The sequence below is a fragment of the Tetrao urogallus genome, assembly GCF_951394365.1.
Source record: "Tetrao urogallus genome assembly, chromosome: 8".
Classification (NCBI taxonomy): Eukaryota; Metazoa; Chordata; class Aves; order Galliformes; family Phasianidae; genus Tetrao; species Tetrao urogallus.
The window spans coordinates 11,714,446-11,730,205 of NC_136821.1; the positions used below are offsets into that span (position 1 = coordinate 11,714,446).

Consider the following 15,760-nt stretch of genomic DNA (forward strand, 5'->3'; position numbering starts at 1 on the left):
GACCAAAATTTGACAAATCAGAAGTTATAAATAAATATGGACTCAGATATTTAGTTTTGCTGCTCAGAATTTCAAAAGCTATCTTTAATAACTTTGATCTGTATTTATGGGGTTGACCTGTTTTCAGGATGGTTGACATCCAAAAATTACAATCTGTCCAATCATGCTATTTAGGAGGACTAGAAAAAAATCAGAGGCATTTCTTCAAGAGCCAATCACAACTCACTGACCTCCTGACTTGGTCCACATTGAGCATTTTCTTCAACAAGCTTCAACACATTGCTAGCAAAATAAGCTTACAATGTTTCAAGGACTGCAATCATACAGAGATGAATTTTACCAGTGGCAGGAAGAAAACTGGAAAAACAGATCATTTAAAAATGCAGAAAGCTCAGGATTCTTTTTTTTCAGATCACACAGGAGTGCATAGAAATAAGTTTATATTCACTGATGATCAATGACTAAACATCTTCCTTTTTCTTTTCTGCTGTTTTTCTGTTTCTACTTGGTAGTATTTTCTTTATGTAGTTATTTCACTTTGCACATGTATATTTTTTCATGAAGGGTTTTTGTTATATGGAATGCATATTTTTTGCCTGCACTTCTCAGGTAAAAATTGGACACGGACATACACTACACAAAAATTATTCAAAAAAATTTACATGATATACCTTAAAAAAAAAAGCCTGTTTCTCCTTAACACATAAGCCTTCTATAAAAATCTTCTACTGATAAATTAACTAGACCTACCTTGTATATTCTTCTTGGAGCTTGTTTGGGTCACTTACAAAAAACTTAACTCTCAAGTTCAAACTGTGAGGAGATCCTCCTATGGTCAAGAGAAGTGTTTCTAATTAATCAGGGTACCTTGATAAAGCAGAATAACAGTAATGCATGAATTGACCAAATGCATATACATACTCACTTTTTAATTGTTTCCTGATAGGTTTGTTTGGATCCAACCACCTCTGGAAAGATAAATTATAATACAAGAATCGGATAAATAAAAAATTATATGTTACAGTCTTATGCATCAAGAAACTGTTGCCTTTTAATTTTTTATTTATTTATTAGGTTTTTTGTTTGCTTGTTTGCTTTTTAAGCAAAAATATCCTGCTGGCATACCACAGCCTGTAACAAGACTCCGAAAGATACCAACATGAGCAGTTGCTTCTTTTTGCCTGATTTTAACTCTACTGTCCTGGTGTCTGTCTGTCACTACCGCAACAGGGTACCAGAGTATGACCATCACTTGTGCCCAACAGAGGCTACATCTCAATCTCCATGTGTTTAACTATTTTAGCAATACTTTAAACTGATCATCTAAGGTTAGCTAACTGAGACAGGAAAAAGCTGTGAGGCTCATTTATCCTTATGTGAAGTTAATTTGCTTAAACCAGTTCAGGTTCTTCTAACTGCAATCCATCAAGTGATCCCAGATCGGACTCTCAAATTCTCTTCCAACTGCCAGAGAATCACCTCTGCTATGTCCTTCTTTACCATCCTGTAAATCAGAGATTCAGTTTACTGAATTAAGGACTACAGAACACTTGTAGCAAACGCTCATTTTTCAAGAGTCCCCTTCATTTATCTGTCATGGTGGTGAACTGGCAGCCCTTATCATGCAGTAAATGGTATCATGGAAAATGGAATCATGATCTAAACACCTACAAAATACCCAGGCTAGAAAAGAAAACAGGACAACCAAAATGCTCCCTCTTTTTAATAGGCCTGAACTTTAGAAAAAACTTTAGAAAAAAGTTTCTTATTCCAACTAATGGTGATCATTCAATCTAGTAACTAGATGCAACAAAACAAGCAATATTCCTTTAAGGATTTATTTAATGAGCACAACCTCATGATTTTACTCTCCACTTGCAACTTGCAGCATTTAGTTTTTGGTGATACCAACCAAACTCAAATGACAATTGGAGAGGATGCACAACACTGTAAATAATTCTGCCTCTACAATGACCCACATAGAGGAGCACAGTGATGCTCCTCTACAGTCCATCATTTCTGGAGTCCTGTATCTCCAATTCAAACTTCATTCCAAAATGTCATTCTTGCAGATACACTTAAATAGTAAACTTTGGACTTCTACTCGTTTAAGAACAGCTAACAACTCTTTACCGAAGTGCTGCTCAAGGGAGTACGAACAGCAATTCACATGAATGCAAAGGTGAATTTATTTTTTTCCCCTCAGGTCACAGACTAAAATAAACCAGCTTAAGAAAAACAAAAACACAGATTTCCTTTTGCAGTACCAATGACCATAACTCCTGGTTGAGGTAGAGTAGTGTTACTTCATCCAGCCCTGCAGAAAAATGACATACTCAAGAGGCACCACCAAATGCACTAATTGCGGTAATAAAAGCTTGAACATTCATTAAGCTCTCAATTTCTCACTATCTAGGCATCATCTATTCTTTCAGTTTTAATGTTTGTCTATTTTAATATGTTGTTTGAATGTTGATTACTAATTAAGTCAGATAGTTTTCACAATGGCTATTTAATTAATTCACGTCATCTGATTTATTCTTTATGCCAGCTGATTTGACCCTGCCTCCATTGTCTTTATGACACATACTGCTATTTTTCTGCTTAATTCACTCTTTTTCTCTATCAATATATCTCCCTAATTCAGTTTCTTAATCCTGCTCCACCTTCTTGTAAAAATACTATTCTATTACCATGTCTCTCATCTACCAAATTATCAGTGAAAATACCATTCTCAAGTGCATCAAATAAACATATATGAAAATTGATGCATTACTGTCCTGGTTTCAGCTGGAGAGAGTTGATTTTTCCTTCCTAGTGTCTGGTACGATGCTATGTTTCAGCTTTAGGAAAAAAAATGTTGATAACACAATGGTGCTTTTATTTGTTGCTGAGCAGTGCTGCACAGAGCCAAGCATGTTTCAACTTCTTGTACTGTCCTGTCCTGGGTGGGTTAGGGTTGCACAGGGAGTTGGGGGGTGGGGGGGAAGAACTGGCTGACCTAAACCAGCCAAAGGGTTATTCCATACAATATAACATCATGCAGAAACCATAAAACTGAGGGAAGTTGGATGGGGGTGCTGCTCTGGGCTTGCCTGGGTATCAGTCAGTGCGTAGCGAGCAGTTGTGTGGGGTATCACACAAAAAAATCCTACAAGATGCAGTACTTTTCAGTGCATCACATCATGCACCAAATCCATCGTATCAAAAATCAATAGCGCTCCTGTAGAAAATCTGACCTATCAGAAGGAACAAATTAAAATTTTACAATTAAGTATCTTGTAAAGAATAAAGCACAACTCCCACATATTAAATTAATGTTATGATTTATAAAATAAATTTGACTTACAGGGTTATCAGTGGGTTCATCCGCCAGCTGTAAACCAAAGTAATCCCTCTCTGTCAAATCGAGATGCTTGAAGACTATATCCAACAGAACTTGTCCCTGATCGTGTTTCTGCAAATAAGACGACATGTATGGGTGTTTAATGGAAAAGTCATTGGACACACAAACTTTACTCTAGTAGAGTACTAACACATTCTTTCAGATGTGCTCTACAAAGCCACATTTTAAGCATCACGATGTGTATCCTAGCAGTATTCTTTTAAGAAGAACACCATCTCTCTTTCTGAAACACATGTAAGAAATTATCTTCCTTCCTGTTCATTTTCTAATGATGAAAACTTCTAATTTCTCAGCTAGCTACATGGTTATTTCCAAAAGCCGCTCATTAACCGAATTTGATACTTAAAAAGGATAACTGGAGAGATAAAGAGAAGAGAGGCTGGGATTTGACGAAGGACTTCATAGCCTCGTTAGGCACACCTAATTTTGAAGTAAGGTTTTTCAGGCCTGCACAAGTTATTTTTACTTATTTTTATTTTTACTTATTTACTTAAACCTATTCCTGAATCTAAATGAGCCAACATACTGAAAGTGCTTGCTTCCACAGTTTAATGGCACAGACAGACGAGGCAGACAATGTTACTCTACATTAACTAATTCAAATAAGCTGATTCTGACTGATAGACTTTCCACCCAGGTTTTCTACCTCTCCAGCACCAAGCAAACTTCCAACAGCATTGTAGGTGCCAAACAAGTATTACTGATACTAGAATGGATATCAGAGGCATCTTGCCTTGTTTACTGTAGGCAATAAGGTATTTTGAAAAATAACAGAAAAGATTACTGTCCTACTACCAAATGACCCTGCTCCTGACAAGAGCTAAAATAGTTTACTTTCACAGCATTTATATCTAAAATGTCTAATAAAAAGGTCAGAAGGCTTTAATATCCACAAATGAGAAAAATCTACAGGTCAAATTCAGACATTTGTTCACATCAAAGAACATCCTATCAAAGCCATTTTTTTTTCATTCTGTTGAAAATACACCGAAGCTGAATAATCAGCCTAAGCCATTTATTTGGGAGATAAAAATTCCAAGAAGGCAGACTATTTATTTTAGAATAATTTAAAAAGGAGAGAAAAAGAGAGAGAGAAAATGGTTATCAACAAATTATGCCTGAAATGATGCCAGCAGGGCAAACACAGCTGTAGCACTGGATATTTAAGTTACACAAGCCATGTATCTCAGATCCATTTATCTAGCTAAGTAGAAGTGATTTAAGTGCTACACTTACCAGAAAAAAAAGAAAAAAAAAAAAGAAAAAGATTTCTTAATGTTTAACAAAACAATCAATACTATCAATGGTGATAAAAAGTTCGCTAACAAAAAAAATTCCATCTGCAATAAATGAAAACAAGAAAAAACCCACAGATGTCAGCATAACAAATACACGACAATGCAAGTGCACAAGACAATTTCTATGTACAATCCCAAAAACAGTTACATCTTTGCATATCCGAAATACTTTGAAAACAGTAATCAGTACAATTTTTTCAACAAATTAAACTAATTTTAAAATTACATAGCAGTAGTAATTACTTCTTGGCATTTTTCCCTATTTAGATTTCAATCAGACGCCAACTAAGAAGTTATGACACTAACAGAAAAGACGTTTGGAGTCTGCAGACTTGCATTTACTTCTCCAAGGAACACACAGCTATCTATTCTGTTCTAAAAAAAAAAAAATCCAAATGTGAGAATTTACCTTGTTTCTAAACTATCTAACCCCAATTGTTTCTTAATTAAAAAATACTGAAAGTTTAGAACCTGCTAGTCACTTTGAAATAGTGGGTACACAAATGTCATTTCATGGCAGCAAAGAAGCCAAACTATGAATGGAGGTGCCCCTAAAAGGCAGAATGAAGAGTGAAAGTCATTTCTCCTGAAATAAAGCAGAAAATTTGCTAAGAAGAGACAAGTTTCAACATGAAGAATTTGTTTTGATGACAATGTTTTACTCTGAGTACAAAACAAAGATAAGCATCTAGTAAAACCAGACCTCAGTTCAACCTGTCTTCGATATTTATACATTGATGTTTGTAGCTTGCCAGAGCAGGGGAAGGTCACAATCCTGTTTGTTGTGAAAGGTCCAAAATATTTGCAACAGTATCTCAACCAGTGAGCAGCTGCTATTGAAAGTAGGAAAATAACTGTCTATTTTTGCCTTTTTTTAATGAAAAATACAAATTTATGCAGGGGATTTAACAAAGAAATGTGCTTTATTCTTAGGGGTAAACATTAATAGTTCTTAAAACGCAGAATAATGGAAAAATATAAAAACAATGAGTGATATTCAGCATTTAACACAACACGGTTCACTGTAATTAGTTATTTCCACAACTGAATGATGAACAGTTAGCCAATAATAATCACTGAGCAGCTGGATATAAAACACCAACATTTTTGCTGAGCCGAAATATTAGGATTTCATGCATACCTGTTAGAAAGTATGAAAGGCAAAATGTCTCACAAATACTGGCCTTTCAGAACAACTCAATACTAGACATCACTAAATACAGTTTAAGAAGTATAACACACTTTTCACACCATCTATCTTGCCTTAGTTTTCCCCCAAGTTTGGTGTGATCAATTTGTACTAATTTTCAGGGAATACTGCAAAGTCAGCCTGTGTGGAAAAGCTACAACTTGAGGTATTTGAACAACGAATCAAAATAAATTAAAAGTAATAAGATCCTGAAGAAGGAGATCTATGCAAATCATCGTCATCAGGTTACTAACTACAGCCATTCTCACTTCATGCAGCTATGCCTTTTAGGCAGTATGCTTTCTGTGGTGGAAGTAGGAGTTCTTCATTTAGTAGGCAGAGCATCCTCAGCCATACATACAGGCTAACTCCAACTCAAAAGAACCTTAGGCTAACTATAGTCCACAGGGATTACTTTGATTTGTTATGCTCTGCACATTGTAATGTTGAGCACGCAAAAAATGCCTATTTTGCAGATCAATGGAAAAGGTTGCTTAAAAGCTGAACTTAGAACATGTCATATACATTATCAAGAGACAGTGCCTGTGATCAGTACTCTGCTGTTGAAAGAGAAATATCATTTCAGTACATTTTTATTAATACAGCTCTTCATACTTCAGGTAATTAAACTTTAAAACCATTAGCATACCTGTAGCAAACCCCAGGAGAAAAATACTATGCCAATTTATTTGATATTATCTTTGTTCTCCCCACTCTGAAAATAACGCCATTAATATTTATTGTCAAGCACTGCACCAACTGCAATTCAGTAACACAGCTATAAACCCTGAACATCCACGTACCATCTATGTTAGTGGGATAGGAAACTTAAGGGTATTCTTATGGCCTTACTTCTGAAACAAACAAACAGCTAAACAACATCACCAGCAACCAAACAGATAGAGGCTAAGACATGGAACCAAAGTTAGAGCCCCATATGAAGTTTCTATTCCCTAAACTCCCAGGCTGGTCTAACTAAGCAATAAGCAGTGATCCATGTAACCAAAAAATACAGTATGCTAGAATCTCAAGGACTATACACATTCTCAGGAGAGACACTTGACTACACAGGACTGGCTGTTCTCTAGACAACCAGTCCCAGATTGGTCCAGCTTGCTAGCTAGAATTACACAGGTGTTAGCATTCTCTTCAGAGCTGATGTAGATTTTGGATACCTACATCAAAAACAAGCATCACTGCCCATAACTGTTGTGCAACTATTCCTTATATTACTGAATTTTTATGGGAAAAATAAAAAAGCAACACAAAAACTTCCATTCCAATAACCATCTTGCAAACACAAGCACTTGAAACACAACATTTCCAATTTCCCATGTACCTTTGATGCTTGTCTTCAATCCCATCCTGCTTTTTAGCAGGTAGCACAGACCAGGAAACTATATTAGCAAGGATGAGGAATTAAGAGGTATAAGAATAACAATGAAATATTGCAGAGGAAGGAGGGGAAAAGGGATGAAGCAGTTCAAGGAAATGGTTGCACTTCTATGCGTAAAATATGAACATATTCATTTTTATTTCTTTTACCAATCACAAAATCTGATGAATAATGTATTCCAAGCTCATTTGGAAAAGTATCCACTTTTCCCAGTAACAGCCCTCAGCATTCAACAAGTTTCCTATTTTCCTCCCTGCCATCCTCAGTGCATTAGGAGGTACAGAACAAGAACAAAATCTGAGGAAAGCAAAAGCAAAGAGGTACTATAAGATGGTAACAGTAACTAAATATAACCATCCACATGATTGAACATATTTAGCTTAGCAACACAGTGAAAATAGGATCTGCCATTATATGTTACTGGTTCTCAAAATACGAAAAAGCAAACCAAACCAAACCTTGCTTCTCATTCAACTGAGTGGTAAAGCTAAATTCATTTTCATTGTACAACATTCAGTCCATAAAGAAAACTACCAGAAATAAACTATACATTGCATATTCCATTTTGAAATTAAGATGTTAGTATTACAAAGGATGCCAGAATGACTAAGTCTGCAGTGATCCGGTCTGCACAAGTACGAGCATGTCTGTCTGAACAGAACTTTCCCTTGTATTCCATACTTAATACTATTTTGGAAGTCAAACTCTACCTATACAAATCAAGCAAAGGAAAGCAAGCTCAGTGACACTGCTGTCATCGGATTACTTACATTAACTCTGAAAGCTTGTACAGTGTTATCCAGGAGAAGAATGTTGCAGACCACCTCCGTATGCTGCCTGTCTCGTGCCAGCTCAGATGCTCGTACATTGTAGGTTCTGCCAGCAGGCAATCGGAAACGTGCGGTCATTACTGTCCACACAGGGTCTTTAGGCAAAACAAAAACAAAATTAAAAGGTTAGAAAATGCAAGTCAAGGATGTAGTATGCTGAAGGAAGTCAACACAGTGAGTCTATTGCTAAAATCTCCGTTACGTACGAAAGAAAGAATGAATATTAAGTTCACGGTATCTGACAGTGAAAAAACGTTTTACAAATTACAACACAACTTTATTCTAAGAAACTCAGTTCTTTAAGTCCTTCAGCTGCTGTTCATTGTCCACTCCCTCCCTAAGTTCTTTGTTTTGCTTGTGATTGGTGATTTTGTTTCTTTTCTTTTTTATTATTATGAAATGATTCAGAACAGCATTTTCACTTCAAAAAGCTTTTTAATTGCCATGCATCAAGGCTACACTAAGCTCCCACTGTTAGAGGTAATTAAAAATTAATTTCAGTGCAAAAAAGCAAAAAAAACATCTTACATCAGAAGTATAGAGAATGACTTCAAAAAGAACAGAGCATGCACATGAAGACTTTGCTGCATTATTCTGCAAGGATTACGTATTCACTGTGTAAGTATCAGACAAGAGTGATAACCAAATTAGCCTTACAATATGTGTAGATAAAGGTTTGTTAAACTACTGCATCTTCCACGTGTCATTTCTTTTCTATTTTTCCAACTGATTGGATTTCTGTGTTTACTTTAAAAGCACAAACTACTCTTATTTTTCACATAATGGGGATCAACTGATGCCTATACCTTGAGCTACTGCTGATAAACGAAATCCAAGAGTTGAAATGTGACTTTCAGTTTTCAAAACTGAGTTTCTAATGATTATTCTGCAACCCTGGTTCAGCAAAGTGCTTATATGCATGCTTTCAGTATGCTATTAGTCCTGTCCAATGACACTAGTTACATTCTTAAGTACTTGCCAGATTCAGGCCCTGTAATTCACTTAATTACACACTTGGCAAACTATTTCTACATACTTTGATAAGGGCGTAAGCAAACAGAAAGTCCCAGAACTTAAGTCGACAATACACTGAAATAATAAATACCTTTAAAAAATAGTAAAACATTCTCCAAACTGATTGTAAAAGTTTCCCTTATTTTGCAAATAAAAAAAACCTTGAAAAATTTTATGCGTGTTTGCTTATTATGTATGTTACTCTGAAAGTAATGTTCCTTATTTATTTCCATTGGAACTACAACAAATACAAAGAGCACAGTAACACTACTTGATAGGGAAAACTCTTAGCTACAGACTAGTATTTTTCAACACAGTCACCACCATTAGCTGTGCATTTTTGCCTGTCAGGAACAAGAGCCTGCATGCTGCACCAGCAGAGCTGACCCACTGCTGCAGTGCACCACTGTGCACCGTGCTGCTTGGTCTCTACTAATTTTCAGAAGCATTAATGAATGTCAATGGGTGCCATTTTTTCCACACAGAGGAATTTGATTCCATCCCTTTGCTCCATACATGCTCCCATGTCAGACTGCCCCTCTGCTGCCATCTATTGCACAGCAGCAAAATATAACAGAGTAGAACCGACGGGGCAGTGAGCTGGGGCTCTCTCTCAGCCCACACCATGCCTCATGGGAACAAAAAGGCAAATCCCATCTTTGCTGCCCGTTCTCACCCTACTTTTGTTCTGTTTGCTGATTAACACTGACAGCGTTTCTTCCTTCCCCATCACTTAACTCACAGAGAAATGCTCTGGGTTTCAAGCAGAACAGCAAATTCACCCCCAATGAGCATGAAGAAAACCTGTCCTCTGTCATCCTCAGAATCCTTCACTACCAAGCAAACATTCAATAACCTTCACAGACACAATCTGCAGACCCAGCACAGACGATTTTCAGTCCAACCAAACACTGCACAGTTGCAGACAGTGATGCAGTTCTTACTCCAGTGCACAGAAAGGAAATGGTCAAAGAATTCAAACAAGTTCTCCAAGGAAACAAGTAGCTATGCTGGTCAGAACAGAAGCACAACTAACATGGAAAGCAACATGGCACTGCCTTCTCACTCTTCTTAAGCAACGAAGACAAGCGTAGGACACATACAGCGATATTCCTTATACACAGCTCCACAGTCTGCAATTCCATAGTGGACAGCAGTCATTCATGCATGCTTTCTTCAAGTCAAGACTGCATCTTGAAGTTTCAGTGTTTGCAATGAAGTGTGGCCTACACACAGTATGTAGTAGCCTCAACAGCCATTCCGTATTAGACAGTCTTCCTCCAGGAAACAACAAAACAGCCTTACGGCTAAGTATAATAACTGATCCTGAACTGCCTTCACTAAATAGAAATGTAACAGCCACAAAAGTAAAAGAGAGGAAGGTGACAAAATACAGACTATTTTCTGCAGATGACATTCAAATGTACCCTTTCTCCACATGTCAGTAAAGAAACCATGCAAGTGTGTAGGATTTACTTTAAAATGCCTTCATCACCATACACTCAAAAATATTTGCCTTCTAAGATCTGTAAGATCTGTCAGGGCTATCACATGTAACTGCTTTGTGGTCAAACATATGAACACAAAGCATATTTAAACCTCTGTCAACATACGTACATATAAAAAAGGACACAGCCATTAAGCACGGACACATCAAGAATACAGAGAATACAATTTCTCCTGAGCAGCTACTATTGATCTTGCTGGACATTTTGTAAACATTCCAGAAAAACACACAGATGGCTACCAATTCCTTCTGAGGTTACACATCCTAACTCACATTAACTAAAATATTTTTTATACAAAGTGAATTGTTTAAAATGGATTTCCTTTGGATTAATTTTTGCATACAAAAAAGGTGTCTGCTTGTAATTTTTCAGGACCTTCTGCTAAGGGTGTAATACTTAGACACTTGAACTAATAATCCAAAGCATGTGCTGCTACAGAAATCGGAGAAGGACAGAACTTGTGCAATGAAACTCCACTTACCTCTCAGGTCTACAGAGGGAGTAAGCTGGGCAGTTCCTGCCTCAGCTCAGGTTTCAAGCAATGAAGCAATTCTAGGGAGTGTTCCCTATCAAAGGGCAGAACATTCCTGTGATACTTGCTTGGTTAGGGCATTAAAGAGCATACAGAAGCTTCCAATGTGAATTTTCAGCATTCTCTATTCTTTTCTATAAAACTGTAAAATGACAACTTGCTTGGCTTACAATAAACTTAACCCATTTTAAGCAGCTTAATAATTAAGCAGTTGGTTAAGAAAGTAATTAACTGAAATTTAGTTTATCCAAGAGCGCAACTGATTTGCTGACTCAAAGTAAAAAATACTTTAAGAGACTTAGCAGCCTGTACTGCACATAAGACAACTACTTTCGTATAATGCAGTATGCCCACATGCATGCAAGGACATGAGAAATTTTCTTTTTCATGGCTAATCTAAAGAACCTACTGCACTGCCAGATTAAGAGCAAAGCTTCTGAAATGCTTTCCAATTTGTTTACAAGTTCTAGTGACCCAGAAGACATCTATTGCCACTGCACAGCCCATCTGCTGATCTGGGACCAGCACGTCACACAAATTGGATACAACAGGTGGAAGAGTAGGACTTACAGAAAATCCTCGAAATATAATGTAGTGTGGATGTAGTTGATGATGCAGATACTAACATTATCCACATAACTCAATTAGGAGAAAAGAACTACAAGAATTGCAAAGAAAATGTAGAAGATTTATACAACATATTACAACATCTTTCATGTGTGTGGCTTTGGGGGATTGGCTGTGGATTTTGGTACAGGCTTGACAACTAATTTAATAATTACTCTCAGTCCTAAAATTATTTGAAGACAGTTTTTGTAAATGAACCCCTCCTTGGGAAATGCTTTACAATACTATTTGCGATTGGGGTTTCAAATCTGAGCAACTGCTGCATGACATCAAGTGGGATTTTTATAATTGTAACTACAAGATGAAGTGTCTTCCTCCATCACTGCCAATATTGCATTCTTTCCAATATAAAAGTAATAAATGAAAATATGAATAAGTATTCGGTCACCCTACACAGGATAGCAGACAATCAGTTAGAGAAAGCTGGAACATGCATAACAGAATGCAGAAAGTTAGTTCAGTAGCACCACAGCAATCTACTGCTTCATCTGAAAACTAAACCATTCGACTCAACAGTACCTCTTGCTCTCCTCCCTTCCCCCAAGAACAAGACTGCAGCTAACAGAACAGTCTATTATAAGTGATGCTTCTGACTAATTAACATCAATACTCATTATACTTGAACTGCCATACATCCAGTGCTCTGAAACAAGGCCTCAAACTCAGCTTCTCACTTTCTCTTCTTTGGGTCTGAAATAGGACAGTATGGGAAGTTTGGAAGCTGCTCCAGATTAGGTATGACCTGAGGTGACACTGAAAATTTGCACAGAACGAAAATAAATGGAATTACAAATCTAGACTCCAAATAAGCTCAACGTGGTTCACTTTGAATCCAATCTTAAGTTTCAAATGTATTATCCAAGAATAGTCCATACCACATTCTGACTGGCAACCTGCTACATCCGGTGTACCCGTAGGCACCCTAACGAGCCCAAACAGAGCTGCTATCTCTCTATTAAGCCATTCTGCATTCATAGCTTTCTGTAAACAACAACCTAGAGCCGATCTCTAAGGAGTCACTTGATCATAGTGTGACAGCTTTATGGAACACTTTAGGAAAAGAATAACAGTGCAAGAGGAAGTTGAGCATGCTGCTGAAGCCAGGAACATCTTAGAGTATATTGGTAGTTTCAAGCCTGTAATATGAAAACAGATGCTGTGAATTTGCAGGAAGTCAAAGAAGGGAAGAGACAAGGTCACAATAAGTAACAGATCATTACCAGATGTTATTGGATGGGTCCCCAGTGGTCATTACAGCCATCAGGGAGGCCAGAACACTAAAACAACCAAATTTTACAGCTGACCGAAGCCAATTGCAAGCCAGGGTGAGGCCCAGCTCACCGCACCTTCCCACACACAATGTTCTTTGTGTAAGGGCAGAAAAGGATAAAGCTGCCTGCACAGAGGATGAGGAAGAAGAGTATTAAGTATCACAGAATGGTGAATTTAATTACCCCTCTATTTTTTAAGTATTATAAATAAATATGCAAATGTATTAATAAAACAAATCACCTCATTTCTTGGTACGCAGCTGCTAGATTATGATATTTGGAGGCTTTTTATTATTTTAAAAGACTATTAGGAATTAACAGAACAGCTTTCCAAACTCACTTCCACCTCTGATGATTTCAAGTGGATTAGACTCAGAACCTGCCCTTATTTGAAAATATGTTTTAAAATGGCAGTCCATGACCCTAACGCAGATGATTGCTAATACAACACTTCCTATTCCCAAAGCTGGATTTCTTATTTTGGTTTCATGACTCAATTCTATAATAGGATTTAATAAATGGAGGTTATAGAGGAACATTACCAAAATATCGTCTTGATAGAAACTTCCCAAAATAAACTCGCAGTAAGTTTTTTAACATGTTCCCTAAAATAGGTTAAATAGTTTTAAATTTGATTTTGCATTAAAAAGAAATTCTAGTTTCCATGCAACTGTAAGGTTGGGAAGCCCAAACTATTTGCTCACCAAAAGTAAAAAAAGCTGAAATCACTGCAAGTTCAGATAAACTAAAACCAGAAGCTGCATTTTTAACATAGTTTAAGAAGCCAAAAGAGAAAAAATAAAATACAAACTGCTGGCCTTCAACCACTGGATACAACTGAGTAGATAAAGCAGGGGAAAAACACCTCTGTATGCTACAAAGTTGCATGTTATAACTTGATATGACTGTAAAAGAACAAGTCATGCATTCTCTATACCCAACAAGCCTCATCCACAATTACCAGAAGGCAGCTTTAACAGAAAAGAGCAATGGAGAAAATCAGATCTGGTTACCAACCACTGGAATACACACAGATCAATCCATAGCAGCTGGCTGAATGGGCAGCATTAGTTCTAGTCACGGCAGCTGTGTTATGAAGCCTTTGAAGCTGGAGACAGAAAACAAACTGGTAAAATTCAGAAAAAGCTTTTATTCTACTTATAGCCAACTTCAAGTTGAATTTTGGCTGGCACTAGAACTGAAGTATTAGACGAGGGAGGAAAGTTGTCTGCGTATATTCTGTTCAGAATAACTAAACCTGAGCCAAACTACCTTCAATAGACTTAAACACAGCAGATGCTAATTCTGAGGCTGAATGTAACTAATTGGACACTCTCCATCAAACTTAGTTTTTAATCAGAAATGCCACTTCCATAAAATAGAAATTTTCACATGGAAAATTTCAGTTTTGCCAAAAAAACATCGATTTTCTGTTGGGAACATTCAAATAATGGCTGGCTGGCTACCTGCCTGGAAAACTCCTGTCAACTTTGCTTCTTCCTCCAACAAAGAACAAGCCAAGGAAAGCCTTCCAGCAGCGCTGCCCAGAGCAGTGACCTCACTCCAGCCATGCCCTGGCTCTCAGCTTCCATCCTGCACTGCCCAGCTCTGCACCAGAGCTCAATGCTCTCTCCCCAGGGAAGAGCAAGTTTGGTGATGGACCTGTGCAGAAACTCAGAGCATCTCAAATACTTTTTTTTTAAAAAAAAAAAAAAAAAAAAGAGATTTCACAGTTTTGCTACTTAAAGCCGCTTTTAGATAAGTACTTTTCTGACTCACCTCTGTCTCCTCTGAAAGCTTTTCTTTATAGGAAACAATTTCTATTTTCAAGCCAACCCAAGAGGACTAGAAGTTCACAGAGATTTACTGAATCTGGCAATGAAAATATTGCTTGTGTTCAAGTAACTTAGCAGTTAAACCTGAAAATCACTCACCTGAAATAAAAATAAAAGAACCTGGAGAGGGGGGAGTTTTGCTTCTCAAGTGATCTCGAAGTGGTCTAAGCTTCCCAGATTTGTAAACTATAAAAATCTACTCTGTAAAAGGGTCATTTTCATAGATCCTGTCCAGAAAAAAAAGACAGCATGATTCCATATGCATTTCTTATGAGGTGCAACATGAAGCCAACCCAATGGTTCTCCAAAGCTGTGTCATGCTGACCTCAACCACAGCATTGTGTCAGGGATTATGACCCTCTGAAATTCTAGGCTCAGACCGCGGACTCTACACACTTTTCTTCAAACATTTTAAGCTCTACAAACTCAGTAGATAAACAAGTAGAAAGAAAAATTACCCTCACTTTTGGGATGCATTTCCTTCTTTTGAAGGTGACAAACTTACAGAAGCATACAAAGCTTCTGTAAAAACAGTATTGGGAGAAAAGGTAATGCAAGAGGATGGCAATGCTCCAACCTCATTTATTCTTAGGGCTTATGAGAGTAGATTTGAAAATACTCAAGTTTTATTGTTTTTATTTCTGAAAATGGCTATTGTTTTTTCCTTGTAGTTTTGTTCTCTGCAGAATTACACAGTATTGCTTGGAAGTTTCCACAAAATTAACAAAAACTGCAGTAGTTACCAACAGAGCAGAAAGCAGCAGCACATGACCAAGGCTAACTGTGAAGATACTGCAACAAAAACATCTCTACATTTCCACCTTCTAAAAGTAAAGGCAAAAATAGCAGGAATG

At 37.1% G+C, this 15,760-nt stretch overlaps 1 protein-coding gene across 1 annotated transcript in view; it reads right to left on the reverse strand.

The window, feature by feature from the left end:
- PTPN4 (protein tyrosine phosphatase non-receptor type 4) overlaps positions 1-8,206 on the reverse strand; it is a gene marked incomplete at its 3' end in the record, with an annotated part of 59,682 nt that extends 51,476 nt beyond the window's left edge. The window contains exons 1-4 of the mRNA XM_079539139.1: positions 8,060-8,206; positions 3,350-3,457; positions 926-968; positions 751-829 (exon numbers count right to left, since the gene is read on the reverse strand). Coding sequence (XP_079395265.1) covers positions 751-829; positions 926-968; positions 3,350-3,457; positions 8,060-8,197 — 368 coding nt within the window. The 5' untranslated portion in view covers positions 8,198-8,206. The remainder of the gene's footprint in view (positions 1-750; positions 830-925; positions 969-3,349; positions 3,458-8,059) is intronic.
- Positions 8,207-15,760: the final 7,554 nt, after the last annotated feature.